The 16016-nt window shown below is 40.4% G+C and overlaps 1 protein-coding gene across 3 annotated transcripts in view; it reads left to right on the top strand.

Annotated features, from left to right (window-relative positions):
* Positions 1–16016, top strand: part of CPNE4 (copine 4) — a 415982-nt gene that overhangs the window by 252444 nt on the left and 147522 nt on the right. For all 3 annotated transcript variants that reach the window (XM_006907248.1, XM_006907247.1, XM_006907249.1), the window contains one exon: positions 10191–10370. In XM_006907248.1, coding sequence (XP_006907310.1) covers positions 10191–10370 — 180 coding nt within the window. The remainder of the gene's footprint in view (positions 1–10190; positions 10371–16016) is intronic.

Raw genomic sequence — 16016 nt, forward strand, 5'->3', positions numbered from 1 at the left:
ATCTGGAGAAGGTCCACTTGGATCATGTGACTAATTCACAATTTGTGCAATTGGGAGTTGACTTCTTCGCTGCCCTTAAGCAATGGGACAACCCCCTTCACTTCATACCCGCACAAGGACATCTGTTGTGAGGAGGGTGGAAGCAGGCTCGTGAGTGCACCTTCACAGTCTGCTAGCTGGTGAGCATGGGGGATTTGGGGTGTGTGTGCAGCATCCTGCAGATGAGTTTCTTTTCACTATTTCAAACATCAATTAATAATAAAACTAAGACTTTCCAGTCTTGAACAACCTCTCCCCCAAGGACTCCGCAGCTGTGCAATAGAGATGAAGTGGTGGGAACATCCTGTTAATAACCAACATCTGAGTGAAGTGCAAATTGCTTTACACTTGTGTGGGATTAGCCTCCAAGCTTCATATATACGGAAGATCTGACAGTAGCTGCAACTTGGAGTGACCTGCAATTCAACACCTTCCCACTCCCATCCTCACATAGAGGCTCTGCCTGCTTTTAGCAGGCAGGAGTGAATTTTGTGAGGCAGTTTCTGATTGCTTGATATTTATGTGCCATCTTACAGCTGTACCGGGGGATAGAAAGCAGTAGATTTAGGACTGAAAAACACTCTTTATGTCATAGAATCTTCTTATGTCCTCTCAGCTTGGAGCATCCAGATTTTTCCAGAGCTATTCTATAGGGCCTCTAGTGGAGTGGGAGAAACTTCAAGAGTGAAATATAGAAAGAGGGGGAAGAGAAAGTTTGAAGACTGGGAAAGGCATGCTAGACACTCAGGAGTCACACCGAAAAAACTTTTCAGGGTCTGTCACCCAACTGAGGCTGTTAAAGATTATTTTCCTCTCAAAGAGCATTTGGAATTCTGAGTGTTGAAAAGGGCTCTACCTGACACCAGTATGGTCAGAGGGTACCTGAATAGATATGTCCTCTTCAAGAGAGATGCCTCATTCCAGGAAAGAGGTTTAAGGGAAATCCCAGGGGCTCCATCACTGACTAGCTGGTGACCTTGGGCAAGTTAACCTCTTTCATCCTAAGCTTCCTCATATGTATAAGAGTTGTAGTGTTAATATATGCTTGTTAGGATGATTAAGTGGAATAATTTATGTGATGTGGTTAGAACAATTCCTGGTGCATACCAAGTACTCAGTAAATGTTCCTTATGATCCATTATTGAACATGGCTGGGGAATAGGATGTTGTGACTAAAAGGAACTTACTACATCAGTCCCCACACATATTACCAGTTTTCAAAGTCTTAAAAGACATATAATTCATTCATCGTGAGTTACCAGACTGGACACAATTTCTTCTGACCTTCAGATTCAGAGGGCTCTTCTAGGTTTTGCTGTATCTTGGGCCATATTTTTAAATGTTTACTATTTTTTATTTTTCAATTATAATTGGCTCCTGGGCTATTTTTAAGAGTCTTGCCGAAACAGTCAGATTGCCAGCCGAAAAAGAGATGTTAATAAAGGGACCACTTAGAGACATGTAATAAAGTTAAAGGAATCAGCAAAGGAGGCTAAGATGCTCTAGAACTAGAGGTAGTAGGAGGCCACCACTGGGCTCGATAGGCAGGCAGAGGTGGTGAGGTTACTAGAACCCAGTGGGCAGTGGGAGCTGGAGCCTTGCAGGAAGGGCTTCTAGGAGGGTCTGTAGGGGCAGGAATATAGTCACTGCTAAAAATCACAACACAGGTCAGAGAGTGGGGCCAGAAAAACACATCAAAAACACTCTTTTTCTTCCCACTTTCTGATCTCCTGCTGATGCCTCCCATTGGCTGAAGGAGGCAAACTGGCACAAAAAAAAAAAAAAAAAAAAATGAAGCCATCCATGTAGGCCAGTCTCTTGGGACACAGAGCAGAACAGAAAGATCTGGGGATGCAAAGGAGAATGACCAACGCATTCACTAACTCTTGTTTCTCAAATGGGAGCATGCCAGGTAATAGAGTGCTTGATTGGTTAGACATCCAAAATAAACCATCCCATAATGTGGTTATTTCATTCAGTCTTCCAGTCCTATAGCGAAATGAGTAGCAGTCAAAATGGCAGCTTCCAAGAAAACAAAAATGTACTAATAAACAGTCTGATCCAGGGATTGGACTGTGGCATTCAGAGTAGATCCTTCTGTTTTCTGATATCCATGCACCTTGGATCCGAGCCATAGAAGTTGGTAAAATAACTGGTTCTTAAACTTAACTGTGCATTGGTTAAGATTTTTAAAGTACTGAGTAGATTTTTGAACGAAATCACCTGATGTCTTAGTCCATTCAGGCTAATATAACAGAATACCACAGAAAGGATGTAATAGAAATTTATTTCTTACAGTTCTGAAGGCTGGGTGGTCCAAGATCAAGGAACCAGCAGATTTGGTGTTTGGTGAGAGCCCTCTTCCTAGTTCACAGACAGTGTCTTCTCACTGTGTCCTCACATAGTTGAGGGGACATGGGAACTCTCTGGGGTCTCCTTTATAAGGGCATTAATCCCATCATGAGGGCTCTACTCTTACTGAATTTAAAATTCAGTTTCTTAATCCCACTAGTCTCACTTCAAGTGCTCAATTGCCATATCTGGCTAGTGGCTACTATTTTGGTGAGTGCAGATATAAAACAGTTTCATCATCATGGAAATTTCCATCATATAGCACCGGTCGAGTGACAGAACCCCCAAGTTAAGTAGGCTGGGGCTCATGGCAATGAGACATGGAGCAGAAATCAGGATACTGAGCCACACAAATTGGGCATTCACACTGGGGAAAAGGAAGAGCTGTGGAAGACACAGAGATGGTCAGCAGAGGAGGACATTCAAGACCCCTGCTAATATGCTGATCCAGTCAGATTGGCTCAAGCTCTGTGTGAATGGAGCCAGCAGCCTAGAGGGGCTGTAGAGGGGAATAAAGAAAGAGGGAGACCAGGCAGGACCCATGGCATGAGAAACCTCTCTGAAGGTGCCCTATAGGGCGATGCTTATTTCATTTACTTCTGAGCCACACTCCTGGGCAAGGTGATATAACTCGACTGTCTACTTTGAATGGCAGAAGTCTAGGGCTCTGTCAGGTTGTAAAAGGACTGTCTAGTTCTAGGCTCTCCAGAAGGTTCATCCCCAGGGCTCCATAAAAAAAAAAAAAAAAAAAAACCCAGCAGGCAAAAGAGGCCCTGTTACTTGAGAGCCAGGTTAAATGTATAGCAGGAAGATGAAGGGAGGTTTTAATGGATCGATAATGAGAGGCATTTGTAATTCTGAATTACTTATTCAGTTTAATATAGAGCTTGTGAATGTTTTACTATGTGGTGGGTGAAGAGTGCCTTTACAGAGATAAATCTCTGAGAGATGCTAGGCCGGATGTTTCTCAAGAGAAGCAGAATGGTATATTAGTATATGAGGACTGCCATAACAAAGGACCATAGTCTGGATGGCTTACACAACAGAAATTTATTGTCTCACAGTTTGAGAGGCTAGAAGTCTTAGATCAAGGTGTTAGCAAGGTCTGTTTCATCTGAGGGCACTAGGAAGAATCTGTCCCATGCCTCTCTCCTGGTTTCTGGTATTTCGTTGGTGATCTTTGGATTTCTTGGGTTGCAAGTACATCATCACTCCAATCTCCTCCTTCATGTTCAAATGGCATCTCCTTGTGTATGTGTCTATGTCCAAATTTCCTCTTTTATAAGACACCATTCATACCAGATCAGGGTTCACCATACTGTAGTCTGACCTCATCCTAACTAACAAATTACTTCTAGAACAACCTTATTTCCAGATAAGTTCACATTCTGTAGTACTGGGGATTAGGGTCTCAACATACAAATTTTGACATTTTTCAACTCATAACAAATGGTTTGGTAGAAAGAGCATATATTTTGGAGTCAGACAGACTGGGCTTGAGCCTTGCATTTGCCATTGCTTTTTATTTTATCATCTTCAAAATGAGGATGATATATTTGATAGAATCATTTGTAAAATGATAAATCACTGTAAAATGAAATACTATTTTATGAATCACCAGTTAAGGAAAAAATATTTCCAATTAAATAATGGCATGTCATCAATTATAGCATGCATCTCAACTTTAAATATGTTAAATTGTGAAATAAAAGTATGTTTTTTAGCTGATGAAGATAAAGAAAGACTGATGACAACGTGTAAGGTGCCATCTGTGAGAAGGTATGAAGGTGTACAATAATGGTGTATCATTTTATCTCTCACCCCTTCCATTGCCTGAGCAGAAAAGTTACCATCACCATTGGTTATCACCCAACTTGCCATCCATTTCAAGGAAAAGTGAAATAATTTACTGGGCAGAGGTCAAAATGATTTTCTAAAAAGATAGTTCTGTGAAATGTATTATTCCCCCCAAATTTTTGTGATTGCTTTAAGTTGGGGGTGACTTCTGGAGTTTCTCTCTGGAAGACCCCACTCTTTATTCCCATCTTGGCTAATAAATCCATTCATGTGGATTGTTCTGAGAACCAGAAAGTGCTTGGAGAAGTTTCTCTATTTGTTCAGCTGGGGTCGAAGTTGAGTTGCACTAATTGGAAACACTACTAGATGCAAGAGGTATGTAGTTCTGTGTTAACCAGGACTAACCTCCACAATGTAGAATATTTTGCATCCAGTGATGTCACCCCATTATTGTGACAACCCAAAATGCCCCTACACATTTACAAATGCTCCCTGGAAAAGTGAATATTGCCCCCATTGAGAACCACAAAGCTGGATGAATGTGTCAGGGTGCAAGGTCAGCTTCTGCCTAGGATTTCATGATAAGGAGAAGCAAAGGCTGCCAATATCAGGCATGTTTTCAGTTTTAGAAATTGATGAGCAGACCCTTAATCCATGTGGCAGATCAGTCAGCCAGGCAGCCAGAAATGATGCAACCTCGGCATGTAGACTATATCACAAAAATGGCACCAGTAAATTTGTTTCCACATGTGACTCTTTATATAACCAGCAAAGTGTTAAAGAGTTTTAGTCCTATCAGAGTAGAATATTCACTTAAATTGAAAATAAAAGCCATATCTCACTAGCACCAACCTATCTTTGTTAAGTGGTTTTGAGACTCACAATTTCTTTGTTGCAGCTATAGGACAGTCACTTGAAATCAGCAGCCACAAACAACTGAAATCCTGAAATTGAATAATGCTGTTTCTGGTGACTCAATGATTTTATTTTATTATATAAATTTTTTGTGATTTAATATGTTCTCTTGGAACTTATATGGTTTGAAAAATTGTCTGTAATAAGTCCTTTACTTTTGAATGTAAAAAGAAGCTTTATATTCTTTATTCAGAGAAAATTAATTTCTTTCTCCCTTACTAAATAGATATTTAAATAATATCAATTTGAAGGAATACCTAATTATAATCTTGCCCTGAGGGCCCTCATATCTCTCTCTGGCCCATGATGTCATTCTTCACCAACTCCTGTTACCCTGGCGATAAGGGCTTGTTCTACAGAAAACCTTAGTCCGCTCAGTAACTGGCATCAATTTTGGTCCCTGCTTTTACCTGCTCCCCACTAATAGCATCACATTGTTTACTGCTCACCTTCCAATGACTTCACCTTTGCCTGTGGCAGTTCTAGCTCTTGGCAGCCCAAGGGAGCAGATGGCCATTCTGTGCATGGTCTTGAACTGTTTCTTAATGACATACTGACCTCGTCCCCTACACTATTCAGTCTGGTTTGGTTTGGTTTGAGCAGTGCTCAGGATCCCCATTGTATCTCCAGTATGCCTAGTGGACAGACCAGATCACTAGAGACACAACCACAAGCTCATCCAATGACTTTCTCCATAAGTTCCTCATTTTACATCTGTTGTTGGGCTTGTGCATTACTTTGAGCAATAGGGTTTAGGTGCAAAAGCTTCAGATTTGCATGACTATATACCATAGACGTGAAACACACAGATTCATGAGTTTAACTACCTAGGTTCAAATCCTACCTTTTGCAAACTGAAATTGGGAAAATTATAGGTCTAACTTCCCATTAAAGGGGATAATAATAGTACCTACCTCATAACATTGTTATAAGGATTAAAAGAGAGTGCCTGTCAACAGATTTGAATGGACACTTAACAAAAAAATATATACAGATAACAAATAAGCATATGAAAAGATGCTCAACATCGTTAATTATTAGGAAAGTTCGAGTTAAAACCACAATGAGATACCGCTACACACGTTTTAGAATTTAAAAAGTTAAACATATGCTGATTTTACCCCTAAGTATTTGTCCAAGGAGAAATATATGTCCACACAAATGCTTGTACATGAATATTCATTCAGTTTTATGTATAATAGCCAAATTGGAAACAATCCAAATGTCTATCAATGGAATATTACTCAGCAATAAAATAGATGAACCATTGGTGCATATAAGAGTGAATAAATTTCAAAATAACTGCTTGAGAATGGAGGTAAGAGAAAGATGACAGGAAGGAGTTACATAGGTGCATGAGGAAACTTCTGAGGGTAATGGTTATGTTTACTATCTTGATTATGATGGCTTCACACATATATACGTATGTCAAAACTTATTGATTTGCATAGTTAAAATAGATGTTTATTATAGATCTATTATACTTGAATAATGTATTTTTTAAATTTTATTTTATTATTACTTTCAAGTATATAGTACATTGGTTAGACGTTTATGTAGTTTATAAAATGATCTCCCTAATTGCTCTTTTTCTTCTCTGGCTCTCTACCTAGCCATTATATTAATGCTAACTGCATTCCCTATGCTGTGCTCCCCATCCCCAAATAATGTATTTTTATTTTTTTATTTTATTTTATTTTTTTAGGTGAGACAACCCTTGGTTGACCTCACAGATTACAAGGAACTTGTCAGCTTACAATCCTTTATTATTTTAAATTTTTTTATGAATAATATATTTTTAAAGTATCTATGACATAGCAGGCCTTCCATAAGTATTACCTATTATAAAACTTTAGTGTTATACAGAAAAATGTTTTAGATGAAATTTTTAAAAGAGCGTCTCAGCAAAAGCAATATTCAGTGTTTGATTCTATCACCATCATGCCATAACCCAGCTGCATTTTTTCATTTCTTTCAAGGGATGCTCATGTATAAATTCAAATTAAGAAAAATAGTCCAGGCTTTGTGGTCAGAAGGCAGGAGTTCAGGTGCCCACTGTATCATCTATTACTTTATGCTGATATTTGACCTTGATTTTTCTCATATATAATAGTATGTATTACATCACATGATTGTTATAAGAATCAACTTTTAAAAAATGGATGTGAGCATTTTGTGCAAACTGTAAAGCAACATGAGTATATCAGTCACTACAAATAGGAAAGAGAGGAGATAAGCAGTTTTTGCAGCCTGGGTAACAAAGGGCCAGCAAGATTAAAATAAACCTGACAAAAAATCTTCACGTAAGAGCAAGAGATAGACCCTGTTGACTTCCCTTACGTTGGTATTTCTACATCAGAATTGCCTGGGACACTCTTAAAAATACAGATTTCTGAGTTCCACCTTATACTTACTGAGTCAAAATTGCTAGGGGTAGGGAATAGGAATTTGAGTTTTAAAGAAAGTTGTTTGATTGGTTCTGATGCAGCCAGTAGCACCAGTCAGAGGATAGTCTTTTAGAAACAATCACCTTGACCTTAATGCCTCTCAGTGAGAACCATGAGCTACCCTAGGCTCTGTGGCTCAGATTAAACCTGGCTTTAGTCTCTGGAAAAGATAATGCATCTCCCATAATGGCTGGGAATGCATACAGATTTGAAATACCTTACAAATAAGCATTTAGTATTGAGAGCATGTCTTCTATCACCATTTTCCTTCTTTTCCTGAGCACCTGTGTGCTGTTAGAATTCTTCCTGGCCTTGAGATTATCTTTGGAAATTACCTATCTTGGTAATGTAAATGTACATTGCTTAATTTCTTTCTAATCAGTCATTTCCCTCAACAAAACAAGTCATCCAGTGTCGCATACTGGCAGCTTGCTTTGGATAGCCTATCTGAGCTGTGTATCTTAATACCAACATGAACTTCATATGTATATGGGATCATCATCATTTGAAAATCAAGAAGCGAGAAGAAAGGCAGCAGGACTGGTGCACATCAGCTATTTGTGCCATTTGGTTAAAGCAGAAGAACAAAGTCTAGAATTGGATGGAATTTCTATCTCCTGTTTCTATCATCTAAACCTGCCTAGGACTGTATTTTGCATTCACAAGGAGAGAAAGTTCATTTTCTCTGTCATGAGGATGTCAAATCCACTTAGAAGTTACTTCTTGGGAGTTATTTTGAAATCCTCTATCAAAAGACACCACATGAAGATAATTAAATCTCTTATTGTATGGCTCATTATCCTACAAATTTGGATCAGATGTTGCAAAAATGCCTGTAGGGACCAGGCAGAGAAAAGAGCTTGGAAAATGGAGAATGAGGTTCCATTCTGAGCTGGGCAGTTATCAATTGTTGCCATGTGTGAATGTGGTCTCAGTTTGCCAGATATTCTGATTTTTTTTTTTCCCAAAAGGTGGGCAATGGAAATAGCCCCTCTTTTATGTTGGCAAATTAAAGGAAATTTTCTTTTACGTAGGAAAAACAAAACACCTCCAAGTCAGCCTGAACTTGCAGACTACCAGTTTCTGACATCTGATTTTATACTATTATTCAAAGCTATGATCTTTTAACAACTGGAAAAAAATTATGCTCATGCAGTAAGTCCTTGTACCCATACAATTGGCCAATGATATATTCAGTCCTGTCCCCTATAAGGAACATTATATATAAAAATGTAAAATTTAACTCAAATAGGAGCCAAGTCTTCAGGGAAGCCAGAGTAGTCAAAAACGTTGGTCTGAACAATAGCTTTTGTAAAATGCTAATCAACAGTAGGTCGGGATTTGATTTTCTATATGTTGGACAGGGACAAAACTAGAACCATATTCTCCTTCTCTTTGCAACCTAGATTGTCCATCCCATCGGGATAGCAGAAGGTGTTCCTTGTAAATGGCATTGTGTATTTTTACATGTGACAGCCTTATAAGAAAATAACCTTTGTGGTAAGGTTATCAGCTAGAAACAGATGGCATATCCAGAGACTTTCCCCCAAAGGGTCAAACTCTTTACTGAGGGACTCTTTTCAGGGGCATGGGCAGGGATAAGGGAACCCACAAAGGATGGTGAGGCATCTGAGACATCAGGGATAGCAACAGCAGGAAGCCGTTACCACCCCAGGGTCTGAAGAGAGGGAGAGTGGGTGCTGTGCTACCAGATTCCAGCAAAAGCTCACTCTGTGGAAGGGAGTCAGCTAGCAGACTCTACGTGTGCAGAGCCATGGAGCCACTGCCTGCACCTCTCTGTCCCCCCACTCTCTGGTTTCCTGCCAGGTCCCTCCTTTGGCTGACTCCAACAAGAACCTGGAGGGTAAGGGAGCCGGGGAAATTCAATCCAAAGAGGTCATCCTCCAGGGACGCACAGTAGGGTGAAGAGTGCCAGATATGGATCTGAGAGAAGGGGGCAAATGGAGAGTTATTACCATGGAAGGCAAGGGGAATCATAGCTCATGGAATATTAGAGCAGAAAAGGACTTTTCATCCTCTAATCCTCATTTCGTTGGTGGGGAAACTGAGGCTCAGAGAATTGAAATGACTGAGTAAACATTATAAACCCGATAAAAGACATACTTGAGACCAAAGGCAGTTATCTTCATATTCATTCTCCTGTCTTTTCCACCTCATTATGCTCGGAATTGTGAGTTACGAAACTCACATTAGAGCAGAATTGGCTAAAATGGGGCACCAACAGGATCATTTACCATTACTGCACCCATCAGACATCACCAATCTATTATCAATTTCTTCCTTCCTGAGCCCAGATGCACCCTCAGACTCTTTCTCATCCTGAGGCTCCAAGCAGCCACTAATAATCAGTCCATCTTGTTACCCTCTTACCTAACAATACAACATGCTATAAATCTTTAAATACAAAGCCTCAGATTATCCTGTATAATAAGATTTTCCACCTTGATACATAGCCAATTCTCTGAGGATGCATCCTTGAAGACATTTGAACTGCTTGCCCCGGTGACTTGATGAAGGGCATTTACAATTTGGAAGAAGGTGAAGCGCCATAAAATTAATTTGCTTAAAGTTTAATAATAAAAAGTCCTAATCTCTGGTGGGTTCTCTTTCTCCTTGCAGGTTGACAGAACAGAAGTGATTCGCACCTGCATAAACCCAGTGTATTCAAAACTGTTTACCGTGGACTTTTACTTTGAAGAGGTGCAGCGCCTGAGGTTCGAAGTCCATGACATCAGCAGCAACCACAATGGGCTGAAGGAGGCCGACTTCCTGGGTGGCATGGAGTGCACACTTGGCCAGGTGGGTCAACAGATGTCCATTCCTCCCTCTTGTCTTCTCAGGGCCTTTCTTTCTCCCTGTTTTTTCTTGCTTCTCTCATTCAACCCTTACTTTCGTTCTCCTGTGGATTTTATTTTCTTTTACATGTAGCACTTTATGACTTCCCATGCATTCTCATATACAGTATATTTAATATTATATTTACATAGGAATGATGCTGTAATTATGTAGAGAGTTACTTATTTTACAAAATTAATCATTTTCTCTTCTGAAATCCTTCATTTATTTAACAGCTATTTATTGAGCATTTACTCTCGTTGTGGATATGTTACAGCCATATCCTGATACATTACACATTTTCATCTCCTAACTCAACTATTAGAATCCTCATGCAGGGAGTATTACTCATTCACATATATTCCAAGCTTCTAGCGCCAAAAATAGCTCAGGAGAGCTATTTGACTAAAGATATTTGGTGAATGAATAAATGCTTTTACTTAATATTTGCAACAATTATATGAAATAAACATCATTATTATATCTACTTATCAGTGAAAAATCCAAGCTCAAAAAGATTAAGCCTAAGGCACCACACTAAAAAGTGGAAGAGCTAGAACTTGAACCAGGTTCACCCCCTTCCAAACTCCATCATTTTGCTTCTATAACCCCTTTCCCTTTTCCTACCATTTCTGCTGTACTCAGAATTTTAGAAGGTGCTAATGAGAGATCTAAATGAAGAAATAGTCCCTATACCCAAGAACTAGACACTCTAATTGGAGAGGGCACACTCTATGCATCTCAAATAGAGCAATTTATGACACTCCTTAAGCCATAGTGAGACAAGATATCCTGGACTCTATACATAGTGTCATGGGCCTTCAGGGAAGGGAGACTTTTTGCTAGGCAGAATCAAAGAAGGCATTGTGGAACCAAACTTTGAAAAAATATGGCCCAGAGATTGAAGAAGGAGGAGGAAAGCCTTTGAAGTAAGAAAGCAATGTAAAGAAGGCATAGAGGTCAGAACAACAGTGGCAGGATTAAGAGGCGGAGGAAACCAGTTTCACTGAATGAAGGTCAGATGCTAAATTACTGTGAAACCAGCGAGGCTTAAACTTCAGAGACCCTTTCTCATGTGGACCCCTTCCAGGGCTCTGTGTCACATTTTTATTTGCGGTTTTATACTGTATTCTCAGGGAAGGGTTCTAAATTATATGAGCCTCAAACTCCACAAAATCTGTATCAACCCCATGCAGAGATAAGGGTTTGATTTAGAAACTAGTGTAAAAGAGTCTGCCTGGCAAAGAGATGGCACATATGCATGTACGTTTGGTTTTTGTTCATTTGTTTGTATATTTGTTTTTACCCTGACTCATGCCACTTATCATTAAAAGAAATTTCTCCCATGTGAGCCCTGAGTGACAAAATAAACAGTGCCCTCAATTACCATTTTCTAGCAAATATAGTGATAAATTCTGTAGGATTGTTCCATGTTCCTTTAATGAAAGCCAAAAGCCCAATGTGAACGTACAGCTGCTGGGAGGCAGACGGAGAATCTGACATAGTATTAATAAATATAATCTCTATCATGACTTTTAGAAAGAGTTGATGGGAGATATAGTTCTAAGGTCTTGTCAGGTACAGAGCCTAATAAGTAGGCATTGAATGAATGAGTGAGTAAATGCATGAATTTGAGGTGGAATTCTGTAATGTATAAATAAAATTAAAAGATGATTAAATGGCATCTTTTATAGATATAAATGAGCCACATCAAAATGCTCTCTTAGACCCTGGGCATCCCTTATGTATAAAAGTTATATTCTATCCCAAGAAATAAATGTAGATTCACGTAGGAGTCATGTGAATAAAAGATCTTTTTCATTTAAAGTTTTGATCATTTTGTCTAGTGAATTACATCTTTAATCTTTCATGAACCTCATCTTTTCGGCAGCCAGTAAATCCTTGACCCTCTACGTTGTGCCAGGCATTGTGCTAGATGCCAGCGATATAGTGGTGAGCCAGAAACTTCCCTGCCCTCAAGCAGCTTACAGTTTAGTTGCGGATAAAGGGAGAAGCAAATAATCACACAAACAATTAATTAAATGACAACTGTTATAATCATTGTTAAGTAGAATTGTAGGATAGAGGGGCAAATACTAAGAGAATGGTGTCGAGTGGAAAGGAGGTCATAGAAGGCTTCCAACGGGAAGTGACATTTACACCAGAATGCAAAGGGGCAGCGAGAGTGCATCAGGTGAGAAGAAAGAGGAAACACACTCCAAGCAGATGGGAAAATTGTGTACAAAGCCTCTGGATTCAGGAAGGCGTTTGGCTTATGGTACAGAGTATCTTCGTTTGGGTTTCCCAAGAAGCTGATTCTGATATAGGAAGTCAAAGGAGGTGAAGGAAAAACCATAGAGGAGTGAAAACGTATGACAGGAGAAGGAAGGCAGACTGTGAGGGCGTGTCGTCAAGCCAGCTCCACTATGGGTAACTGGAGCTTAATTCTGCTGGGGAAATTCTGGAAGCCAGTGTACAGCAAACACCACAGAGTTATCTCACCCTAGGGATGAGGGAAGCGGGGTATTTATACACTTGGGGATATATCTACTCTCATTAGTCTTTGAGGGCTGTTCCCAGGGTGGGAACATTAGTCCCCCAGCACTTCTAGCTTATTGCATGGGCAGCAAAGCAACCTCCAAAGACCAGGAGAAGCTTGCAAGCCAAGAAATACAGGTGCAAGTGGTCATAAGTCAGTTATGTGCACTTTAGTCATAGTGCCTGAGATGTGAGCAGGGAGCTGACAGCATCTGCTACACAGATGTTGTTCATTGCCTACTCAATAGCCAATCTCTCCCCTCTTTTATCTATCAGATCACTTTCCACCATGTGACTATGTAGAAAATAACCCTGTCCCTAGCTCAAGAGTCAATCCTGAGTAATCTCAGCCAGTTATATGAATCCCCTCTCCCTTCACCAGAGATGGGTTTAGGAGAGGGCTTGGGGCCAGTTATAGCAAATAAGACATCAGAGTTATTCTTGGAAAGGTTTCCTAGCCTAAAAAAAAGAGACGCAACTGAAGAAAGAATTCCTCTCTGCCTGTGATTCCTGGAACCATTGCAGCCACCTTGCAGCAAGGCTGAGGATGAGAGCAAACATTAAGGGAGGGCAGACCCAGAAGATGTGTAGGCTTAGGCCTGTCATACTGCAGCTAGACCCGACCCTAGCTGTGGACTCACTATAAGAGAATAAAATGTCCTACCGTTAAAGCCCTTTGGGATGGGATTTTCCATTCCTTGAGCTAAAAGCATCATGACTGATGTAGAACATATGAGGACTTGAAAGATGACTGGGCTGTCTGGAGAGGGGTGAGCAAAGGGAAATTTGACGCATACACTGGCTTGATTTTCTTAATCTCTACAAGAATATGTAGAAATGAGCACCGAAGTTGAGATTGTAAATAGTGCTTTATAAATATATTTTGATACTTTTGAAAGAGCTTCCATAGTGATAATTTCATTTAAACCTCTTGACAATTCTGGGAGGACAGGCGTCATCATCTGCATTTTATAGTTCGGAAAACCGAGGCTCAGGAAGATTCAGTGTGTTGACAGAGCAAGACCAGAAGTCAGGAGCTTCTGAACCTTAATCCTGAGGTCTTTCTTCTTTTGCGATTTATGAAAAGATAATGTGGAAGGCCACCTGTTCTGAGACCTAACATCATGGCTTAGGTGACGCAAGTGAGCAGCAAGTCAGATTTGTTCAGGGTAGCCCTCAGCCATGTGACATGCCAGCCTCTCTGGGTATCTTGTACATTCTTTGACAACCACCCTCTTATATTATCAGCCTTGTGATTGGTGGGATTGACCTTTCCCACACTTTAGGAGCAGACGCTGATTGGCTTAAATCAATTAGAATATCCTATTTTTGTGGCCACAATGATTGGTTCAGGGAAGGGTATGTAACTAATCAGAGATAATAAGATGCAAATACATATTAGCTGAAGTCTTCTGAGAAAGAAGGGTCTGGAAATGGTACCCTTAAAGGGGAGAACATAGAGCTGCAGGGGAAGAAGAAGAAGGGTAACGACATAATATGTGGATAAGGAGGAACAGAAACTGGCATCTCGAAAGGGAGGAACAGAGAAATGGAGAGAAATCGGGTGATATTATTTGCAGGCTAGATAGAGTCTTGTCTGAAGCCATTATTAATTAAATCACTACAAACTCATTCTTTTTGCCACTTGCAACATGGAGTTCTAACTGATCGAGACATATTCCATAGAACCCCTTTCCCAGGGCATAGCAACCTTTTAAACTGCAAGATACCGTGACCTAGACATAGGCTGCATCTGAGGCACTGTACACAACGCTCAGTGTACAGGCTGTGGAGCCCGAGGGTCTGGCATCAAATCCCAGCTCCACTGCTTTCTCCAATTACATGTCCAGAGGCAAAGTCCTGTAGCTATTTAAGCCTCGGTTTCATTTGCAAAGTGGAGATAATAGTAGAAATATTGTGAAGATCAACGGGAGTTCCTGACACAGAGAGCACTCAGGATATAGAGGCTGTTATTAAAGTGATAAGAATCAAGGAAAAGGTGGGAAGAATTGACACTCAGAGGGACCAACACTGTTTCAGGAGTGAAGGTGGAAGTAAAAAGGGTAAAAACATTATGACAGAACACCCATGTCCTGGGCAGTTAGTAAAAGTGAACTTATAATTTTACCTCGAGCTTGTTGAGAACTTTATTTAGTCAGAGGATTCAGTGTGTGTGTGTGTGTGTGTGTGTGTGTGTGTTTAATAGTTACTCTTCTTAGACTATTTGTAAGTAAAAATGGTTTCAAATCAGATCTCTGGATAATTTGGGGCAGGAATTTCGATTCCTATCTTGCTACAACTGAAGCCAAAGAGGTAAAATGACTTCCCAGAACCCGTGCAGGCAGTCACACATTCAGAGCCTGTCTTCTCAAGGCCGTCTACAGGTACTTGCTCTGTCCATCTGAGTTTGTCACATTCTCACTCTGCCATGTGAAACAGCAGGACTCATGGCCTTTAGCAGAGGAAAATAGCAGCCCTCAGCAGGCTAGAAATTGGCATTGGCCGTGAGGTTGGTACAAGCACAGCAAGTGACTTAGCACTGAGCAATTACGCCAAATGAAGGTTCACGTCCTCCAAGAGCCCTCAAGGCAGAACTGTGTGTTCTTCGCAGATAGATGAGGGGGGCCAATCACAGAGATGCAGGGTGCTTGGAAAGCTGTGTACTCCTTCTGGGTGAGCTTGGAGACCATCCTTGGATTTCTGTTGTCCAAAAGGAGGCCAGGAGCTAAGCCCTTCACTTGCTGCACCCAGCAGAGGGAGGGCATGCCTGTGAGAGACACGGTCCCTCGGTATCCAGAATAAGCAAGTTGACGTTTAATATGATGCCCTCATTTCCTTTCACTGCTTATTAACTGCTTCATTCGTCTCAATATTTTCCCCTTTTCCATGTACCAGTACAGTGGACAATGACTCAGGAATAATAAAAATAATAAATATAGCTGCTAACTTTCTCTAGGCCCTTTTATTTACCAGCTGCTAGCTGGGTGGTCACTATACCACACCCTATTTAATCACCACATCCCAGGGAGGTAGGAGTTGCCCTTCTCTCTATTCACATTTGAGGAAACTGAG

The sequence above is a fragment of the Pteropus alecto genome, unplaced genomic scaffold (genome assembly GCF_000325575.1).
Source record: "Pteropus alecto unplaced genomic scaffold, ASM32557v1 scaffold92, whole genome shotgun sequence".
Taxonomy (NCBI): domain Eukaryota; kingdom Metazoa; phylum Chordata; class Mammalia; order Chiroptera; family Pteropodidae; genus Pteropus; species Pteropus alecto.